Raw genomic sequence first — 9,816 nt, forward strand, 5'->3', positions numbered from 1 at the left:
CTATAAAAAAAATTACTGAATGTTAAAAACAATATTTTTTATAAAATAAAATTAATTTGAAGACTATATCTTAAATTTTGATATTTGAGTCGAAAATAAATTCTAACGAACTTTTATTAATTTTTGTATGTATTTATTTTGTGTTAGAAAACTGTCAATTTGATTTTTCTCAAAATTTTATCGAATGTTCAAAGCAATATTTCTTATAAAATAAAATAATTTGGGAGACTTAATCTCAAATTTTTTGAAAAGATATTTGAGTCAAAATTCGTTTTTACCAATTTTTGAGGATTTTTTTTTTATGTTTTTATTTTTTTATAAAAAAAAACTGTCAATTCTTCGTTGCAAAAAATTGTTTTGAAGATAAAATCATTTTAAATTCGTAAAATTTTCGAGGTGACACATTTTTTTTTAAATTTGTCTGTTTATAAAAAAAACCGTTAATTGTTTTTTTTTCCAAAAAATATATTTGTTTGGTATCACGATTCACGTTACAGTATCTACATACTCGTATATATATCCAAGAAGCGGCTCCTTTCTGGACCTTTTGCTGTACGACACTAGACTGACAGTAACAGACAAAGTGGGTAATCACCCTCGAAACTGCTTACAGACAGTCGAGTACGACAGTGATCACTGCGGACTGGCTGCTGTAATGCAGATTCCGAACGAACTCATGAAGTTGGAGGAATACGTTGCAACGCACTCTTACAATTACAGTAAGATGCGTTGGCCTCGTTTCACCAACGCCTTAGCGAGAGAACTTCGTTCGAGTGACATAGCCCCACCAAACAACAGAAACCTGACAAATACAGAAATTGACCAACTTTTACAACAGATGGACGAAACAATAAAACGAACGATGGAACGGACAATTCCAAAGTACAGAGAACGGGACCAAATGGACGCTTACAGAAACGCGACAATTGACGCACTACGTAGGCACAAGAGTGGCTTACTTACAAGACTCAAAAACTTGTACAGACGACTTACAGACCCACGCGACTTGGAGGTTAAGACACTGAAATCGTCAATAAAAAATGTCAATCTGTTGATTAAGGAGAACTACAGGTTATCAACTAACAAGTACTGGGACCGCAAGATCCGGTCAGTTAATTCGAGTGACCCTAGTATGTTCCCCAAAATTAACAAGATATTCAGGAAAAAAAAACGACAATGACCTTCCGTGTCTTAAACTCCAAAGAACTGAAGAGAACAGAGACGTACTCAGGACAGCGCAAATAGATCCAGAGGAAGCCATCTTTGACGATGACTTTTACATAATTGAAGATCCGAAGGAAAAAGTGGAGGCGGTGGGAGCTGCTTTCCAGCAAGTGTACAAGGTGAATGTTAGCATTCGCCCCAACCACGACCTGGAAAACAGAGCCCTACTTAATCACTTTTACATTCGAAATGATATGACACAATGGCGATCTGAGAACCGCGGTTTCATGCGGTTCAATGACGATTCCTTGGCAAATGCCATAATCGCCGAGCAAACGGGAGAAAGTCCCTTGTTAGTGACGAAGGTTGAGCTTCAGCTCATCTTCAATTCAATAAAAAACAAAAAGTCAGCAGGTGTCGATGGTATATCCAACGTTGTACTAAGACATTTACCGATGGAAGCAATTGACATATACACCACGCTCTTCAATAATGCACTGAATAATGCATATTATCCAGTGCATTGGAAGACCGCTGTGGTTCATCCTCTCCCGAAAAAGGGAAAGGACAACTCCAACCCGTCAAATCTTCGGTCAATAAGTCTTCTTCCGAGCATCAGCAAAGTTTTCGAAAAGATCATTAAAAGGGCTCTGACTAAGTGGGCTGCGGACAACAAAATAATTCCGGATACACAGTTCGGGTTCAAACGGGTCATGACACAATTCATGCTGCGTCTAAACTCGTTTCTGATATCCAATGGAATAAATCCAAACAACAATGCACAGGTGCTGTTCTGGTTGATTTGGAAAAGGCCTTTGACACCGTATGGTTAGAGGGTCTTTACCTAAAACTGAGCAGTCAAGTTGTATATACTTTATGATATGCTTAACGGTAGAAAGTTTATCGTCAAAAGTGGCAATGTAACTTCTACCACAACATTCTCAATTAAAAATGGTGTTCAACAGGGAGCGGTGATTTCGCCGATTCTCTTCCGCATTTACACCAGTGATCTGATAGGTAGTCTTACAAAGGCAATTGCGTACGCCGACGATCTAATTGCGTACAGAACGGCCCGAAAGGTTGAGGTTATTAGAATTCTCTTGCAGCGTGATTTCGACAAGATTCAGCGATATTGCGACGACTGGAAACTGAAAATAAATGTCCAGAAGTCAGAGACAATTCTGTTCCGGACTCCGTTGGCTGGGGCCACGAGGGATACGTGCAAGAATTGGCGCAAGATGGTCATCGTTGATCTTCACGGGCAGCCATTAGCGAGCAAAAGTGTAGTGAAGTACCTCGGTATCTGGTTAGATCAGTATTTGTATTTCGACAGACATATAAATGCTGCTCTGACGAGGGCAAGAGGAGCCTTCGCTCTGACGAAAAGGCTGTTTTTTAGCAGTCGGCTTGACCCCAGAGTGAAGGTAATTTGCTACATGGCGCTGTACCGGCTTATATCGAACAGCCGAATCTTCTTATGTGCATTACTATTCCAACGAGGTCCTATACAACGGGGCTCGAATCAACAGAATTGACAATTTCGTGATAAAATTCGTTCGAGGTCACATTGCAAGAGCTATGTCTTCGACCAACAATTTAATTTTCGGGGCGTTCTATCCGAACGACGAGTATTTTGAAAGTGCACGCTTGAGCGGGTTCATTCCACCAGAGGCATTCCTCTTTTTAGACAAATGCGGTCTGATACAGGATAGATTGGCAGTTCCGTTAATCTACCACGTAAGACGAAGAACCGTGGATAGGCGACTCCTGTACAATCGGGACGTCATGGCACAAGGTGGAGCAGAGCTCCTTCGGTTCAGTAGGGCTGTGTCCGAATTGATAGGGTGAAGCAGGAGAACCAGTTTTGGTGGCTTCAATCGGCACTTGATATTGGGTAGTCGGGATGGGGTTTTAAGCCTTGGCCGGCTTACATACTTGTTTAATAGTATTAGGGTTTAGTTTTAAGTAGAATAGGCATGGTGGCACCAAAAGAAATAGAAAAAAAAATACAAAAAATACAAATAAAAAAAAAAACATTAAAATAAAAAAAAAAAACATGGATTAAAAAAAAAAAAAAAATAGACAACAAAATATGAAAAACAAAAATGTTAGATAGTTAGATTTGCTGCTGTGGTTGTTCTAGTTTTAAGTAGTTTATAGGTAGAATAGGTAGTTTAAGTTAGTTTTTAAGTTTTATTTAAGGACCTTATTTTAAGTAGTTTGTAAGTAAAAATAAATAAAAAAGGTTATTGATATTAGTTTTTTTCAAAATTTTCTAATAAAAACAAAACAAATAAAATTTAAATTGAAGTAAAATAGATCTTAAGGCCGAAAGGCATTAGTAATTAGTGTTATAGTTTAGCTTAGAGTGTCCGTATGGGACCATTAAGTTAGTTGTAAGTTATGGATAATTAGGCTAGTTTTATGAATTTTTGTCTAGCTTTAAGAAAGGTTTAAGATTGAATAAATAAAAATGAATTTGAAAAAAAAAAAAAAAAATATACTTGTACGATCAAACAACTTTGACCGTCAACCTGGGAACTCTATTTTGTCTTTTCTATGAAAAAGATAGGTAGATCCTGGTTGAGATAAATTAAGCGAAATTACTTTAGATCCTATAACTTTTAAATTACTATATTATAGCCGATATACTATAAAAGCGAAACTATAAACTTGTAGCGAACGACGAAATGAAAATGCAGCGATTTTTCCCCTAAGGGTTTTTGAACAAGAAAAGAGATTTTATTAAAGTTGAAAGCTTCTATTTATACATACATTTTATTGCAGATTTTTAGAGAGAGAAATTACGTTATTTTTAAGTAACATTTTTAAGGCGAATTCAACAATAAGTTATTATGGCGAATGGTATAAATGAAGCGCCAAATTCAAAAATAAATGTAATAAAAGTAGTAGAATTTATTCAATTTAAGAGTAAGTTAATTATTCAAAATTTAATTCAAAAATAAAGTAATTTATGATGATTTGAGTTCCAACATTCCGCCCCCTTTGAAAGGATCACCTTTCAAGACGGAATCGCCGCCAATTTGCGAATAGGTCTTCGAAATGTTCCTCGTTGAGTTTTAACATCGGCGACTCTTACTCGCCCATCAGGACCTTCGATGACTTTGGTGACTCTTCCCAAGAGCCATTTTTGGGGTGGTAAATTGTCTTCGTGAATGATGACCAAGCTGCCGATAGCGATATTTGGACTTGATGTTGTCCACTTTCCACGACCTTGCAGTTCAGTGACGTACTCGTTGGACCATCGCTTCCAGAAATGAGTTTTGACAGCGTTAATTCGCCGCCACCTTTCGAGATAGCTTATGTCGGATACCTCAGTCAATAGTTCGGGAATCGCCTTGAGAGAGGACCCGATCAGGAGATGTGCTGGTGTTAGGGCTTCGAAGTCGTTTGGATCTGTTGATATAGAAGTAATAGGCCTCGAATTCATGATGGCCTCAATCTCGACAAGTGCAGTTGACAGCTCTTCGAATGACAATTTGGCGTTTCCAAGGCTGCGATACAAATGACCCTTAGCGACTTTAACTGCAGCTTCCCAAATTCCACCAAAATTGGGTGCCCTGGGGGGTATAAAATGAAAATTTATATTGGAATTAGTACAATAATTAATGAGATTTTCTTGGTTGGATTTTTTGAACAACATATCTCGCAACTCGCTTAGTTTTGACTGTGCGCCAACAAAATTTGTCGCGTTGTCACAGTGGATGTCTTTGGGAATACCTCTACGACCTATCATTCTTTTTAATGCTCCTATAAAAGCGTCTGCTGAAAGGTCTGATACAGCTTCTAAGTGAACCGCTTTCGAAGCGAAGCAGACAAAAACTGCCACATAGGTTTTATAAGGCACCTTCCCCCTGATTTTGTAGTATGTGTAAATAGGACCACAGAAATCAACCCCACAGCATAAAAATGGACGTGAAGATGTTAATCTTTCTGCAGGCAAATCTCCCATTACTTGGTCATATAACTTCGGTCGATATCTTGCACAATGAGTGCACCTTCGAATAACGCTGCGTGCCAACTGTCGAACATTGATGATCCAAAATCTTTGTCTCGTTAGCGCCACAAGAGCCTTTGGACCTGCATGGTAGTTAGAATAGTGCAAATGTCGAATAAGTTCTTTGCTGAAATTGCAATCTTTTGGAAGCAACATCGGATGTTTGTTTTCCTCTGGAATGTCAGCATGTTTCAATCTGCCACCTACTCTCAACAACAAAAGACCATTTCTGTCCTCGATAAAAGGACATAACCATTTTGTCGATCCTTGAAGTTTTGAGTTTGATTTTACTGCCTGGATCTCCTTCGCAAAATACTCCATTTGTATGACATTAACTATGGTGAGTAACGAATAATCTAACTCCCCAGCTGTAAGGTATCGACCTGGGAATGGAATCCTCAGTAATCGTAAATTGAGATATCTTTTTACGTAAGCAAAGATTCTCAAAACTTTGGTGTACGAGCTAACCTTTTCAATTAAATTGAGATAATAGTTTTTGTCTTTTTGACAAACTAAAACAGTTTTCCTGTGTTCTAGCAATAAATCTTCTGGAGGAGGAGAAGCTCCTAATGAACATGGCCACCTTTCTTCATCCTCGATCAAGAAATCTGGACCCCTGAACCAAATTGAACTTTTAAGCTCTTCCGCTGTACATCCTCGAGAAACTATATCTGCTGGATTGTCAGAAGTTGGAACATGTTTCCAGACCACCTCCTTTGTTGTGTCCTGGATTTCAGCTACTCTATTACCAACGAAAGTATTTAGCTTCGAAGAATGTGTGGATATCCAGTGCAGAACTATTGACGAATCAGTCCAAAAGTAAGTTTCATTGTAGTGCTTGACGATGACCCTTTGTATTGTTACCCAAAGTTTGGATAAGAGATGTGCTGCGCAGAGCTCTAGGCGGGGAAGTGTTCTCTTCTTTGCAGGAGCAACTCTGGATTTGGCGACTAAAAGTTTCACTCCTACGGACCCACTATTGTCAATGCTCCGCAGATAAATGCAGCAGCCATACCCTTTCATAGATGCGTCTGCGAACCCATGTATCTGGAATCTGATATTGTTTTCTAGAAAAACGTATCGAGGAATTGGAAGATTTTGAATTGAGTTGAGATCTGTCATGAATTGACGCCACTCTGTCTCGAGATTTGGAGAAATATTTTCGTCCCAATCGAATTTTTCTATCCAAAGCTGTTGTAGCAGTATCTTAGCCCGGATAATTATTGGACTAAGCAAGCCCATTGGATCAAAAAGAGACGACGAAAGCGAGAGAATAGATCTTTTTGTGTATTTTGTATAGACCCGATTAGGTTTGTATGAAAAAATGAATTCATCAGCACGAGGGTTCCAAGAAATACCTAACGTACTGGTGAGATTGGATTCAGTCAATTTGATGTCCTTTGGTGTAGCTTCTTCAATTAAAGCGATATGATTGCTGTTCCACTTCGAAAGTTCTAAGCCAGCTGTACTCAAAATTGAAACGACTTCATTCCGTTTTTGACAAAGAGTATCCAAGTCGTCTGCCCCAGTTAGCATGTCATCAACGTAAAAGTCCGACTTAAGAACAGCAGCACCTTGACTAAAACGTTCGACGTTAATTTCAGCCAAATACTGAAGACAGCGAATTGCTAAAAAGGGTGCAGATGATGTGCCGTAAGTTATGGTATTGAGCTGGTAAGTTTGTATTGGGGTATGTTCGTTTTCTCTCCATAAGATGAATTGGAATTTCCTATCCGATGGATGCACAAGGAATTGCCTATACATCTTAACGATATCTGCAGTTAGCGCGTATCGATAAAGTCTAAAACGTAGCAAAATAATCAAAAGCTCATCCTGTATAGTAGGACCCACCATTAGTATTCCATTTAAAGAAATTTGTGATGATGTGCGACAAGATGCGTCGAAGACTACACGTAACTTTGTTGATACGCTATCAGGCCTTAATACATATTGATGCGGAAGATAATAATGATCTTCATCAAGGTTTGGATTGGGAACTAGAGACATGTGACCTAAACGTTCGTATTCTTTTAAGAAATCAGAATATTGACTTTTTATTGATGCATTTTTGGATAACCTACGCTCAAGCGACAAAAATCTTCTAAAAGCAATATCGTAAGAGCCTCCAAGACAGCTAGGATGTTTTTTGAAAGGTAGTTGTACCATAAGCCGACCGCTAGGAAGCACCTTAATTGTGTCTATGAAATGCTTTTCGCATTCATTCTGCTCTTCAGACCATATTGACCGTAGACCTTGAATTTCTTCAAATTCAAAGAATTTTTCAAAATATTTATCAAGACCAACTTCAAGTGTATTGGCTACGCACGATGCTTTCTTTGTAGTGTTGTATTTTGATTTGTATCTTCCAGATACAATCCATCCTAATGCAGTTTGTTGCAATGATGGAAGACCCTCTCCGAGTTTTATCTGACCTGATTCTAATAAATCGAAGAAAGCTTCAGCCCCTAATAATAAATCGATTTGTGACGGTTGATTAAAATTCTCATCAGCAAGCTCTAAATTAGAAGGTAGATTCCAACTGCTTACATTGAGAGATGCTTCAGGCTGATACCCAGTGATGGAAGGTGCAACTAAAAACTCGAGAGAAATTTCAAAGTTGCTATATCGTGAACGGATTGTTGATTGAGTTTGATATTTTATTTTTGTTTCAGTCACTCCTATTCCGACGATGTCAACATTCTTACGATGTTTCCTTAGACCAAGTGAATTGGCGAACTTTTCATTAATAAAATTGACTTGTGAACCAGAATCTAGTAGAACCCTACCGAGTTGAAAGCCTTCCGATGAGTCCTTGATAAGAACTAATGCTGTTGCTAAAATAACTTGTGCTTCAGGAACTTGCTCTTTTTCCATTGCGGAATGAGTTGCAGCTGATGTGCTTTGACCAGATGTATCTGAGGGAGGATTAATACCAGAATTGGTGTCTGCAGGTTGAGTCCTATGCAAAAGGCTATGATGTGCTTGTTTGCAAGTCTTGCACTTATAAGACGATGGACATCTTAATACACTATGACCCTTCCCTAAACAATTCAGACACAAGCCTAGTTTTTTGGTTTTCCAAAATCTATCCATAACCGAAAGCTCAAGAAATTTTTTACAATTTGTAATTGAATGGTTAAGGTCTCGACATAAGATACAGGATCGTTGGTTTGCAGCAAGCGAAGTTTGTGGGCGATGAGGATTTACTATTGTTGGCTTTGTTGATGAATGTTTGTTGAATGTCTTCACGCATTGTTCCGAACGAATCTGCTTGCTATCTCTTGCTTCCAAATATTGGCACCGTTTATTGAGTATGCTTGCACAATCCTTCCAATCCGGCAACTTCTTATAGTCCAGTTGTTCATCCCACTTCGATTGTGTATCTGTGTCAACCTTCGACATCGCAATATGAATTATTATTGCGTTACAAATATTCTCATGCGATCCTATAGAAAGTAGCGAACTAATCAACGCCGAAATATTGTCTACCAAGCTCCGTAGAGAAACAGAAGAAGCTTTTTGAACCTTAGGTAATTCGATCAGCTGTGAGATATATTCTAAGAAAATGAGGCAATCATTATCATAGCGCTCTTTCAAACTAAGAAGTGCCTTGGGATAATTGGCTTCCGTGACTTGAAAAGCCTTAACTGTGCCAAGAGCTTGATCACTCAAACAAGAAAGCAAGTAATTAAATTTTTCTATTTTTGTCAAACTTAAATCATTTTCTACCAAATAGTTGTACGAATTTATAAAATTTTTATAGTCTGAATATCTTCCACTAAACTTTGGTAAACGTTGTTTTGGAAGATGACTAATTGTATGTGGGACAGTAGAAACTGTCATGTCTGTGATACTACTTCGTCTACCAGTACCCAAAAGCGAAAGAATTTTAGTTTTTGCGGTGATGTACAAATCTTCTATTTCACCTCTACTAGTATCTGTTGGTAATAAAACTTCTATTTTGGTTTGATATGCTAATATTTGTTTAAAATACGACTCCAAAATTCCTAGACGACATTCAAGTTCAGTTGAAGTTAGGGCGTTAGAATTGGATTCCACGATATTCTTTATCCGAGATATACTTCCTTTAGTAGAAGCTCGTTGTTGTTTTAATTCATCAAGTGTTGGTTCAGCCATTTTAGATTTTTAATTTTCTATTATTCTTTAAACAGCGACAGTAAAACAAAAACGATTATAATTTATTGAAAATTCAATTAAATTTATTCAACAAATCAAAAATGCTAGGTGGCAACCCTGTTGTAAAGAATAAAATTTCCCAACAAAAAACTGTCCCAACAAATAAAATCTCACGGCGAGTTGAATTCAAAGATAGATTGTGAGAATTGAGATTAATCCAAAATCCAATTTTAACAAGCGAATTTATTCTGTACTAAGAATTTCTTTTCAAAGCATTGAAGGTTAAACCTACGAAAAGGCAAAAGTTGTTTAATGCATTTCAACGACAAAAAAATGCTATTCAAAAAAGCTCTATCAGTGAATTGATCATGAAGCAAAAATCTCCCCCGACGACGACGATGATGGCGATGATGACGATGATGACAACGTTGACGACCTGGGTGATGATGTATTAGCGAAATGAAGATCGATGCACTGATATCAAGTTGAAATCGAAT

The 9,816-nt window shown here is 37.8% G+C and overlaps 1 protein-coding gene across 1 annotated transcript; it reads right to left on the bottom strand.

Annotated features, from left to right (window-relative positions):
• Window positions 1-4,186: 4,186 nt before the first annotated feature.
• Window positions 4,187-9,319, bottom strand: LOC129949056 (uncharacterized). Its single transcript, XM_056060264.1, has one exon. The coding sequence runs from the start codon at window positions 9,317-9,319 to the stop codon at window positions 4,187-4,189; it is 5,133 nt and encodes a 1,710-aa protein (XP_055916239.1).
• Between the last annotated feature and the right edge of the window lie 497 nt (window positions 9,320-9,816).

This window comes from Eupeodes corollae, chromosome 3 (genome assembly GCF_945859685.1).
Source record: "Eupeodes corollae chromosome 3, idEupCoro1.1, whole genome shotgun sequence".
NCBI lineage: Eukaryota > Metazoa > Arthropoda > Insecta > Diptera > Syrphidae > Eupeodes > Eupeodes corollae.

Coding starts and splice junctions, on each gene's coding strand:
- LOC129949056 (XM_056060264.1), bottom strand. CDS start 9,319: ATGGCTGAACCAACACTTGATGAATTAAAACAACAACGAGCTTCTACT.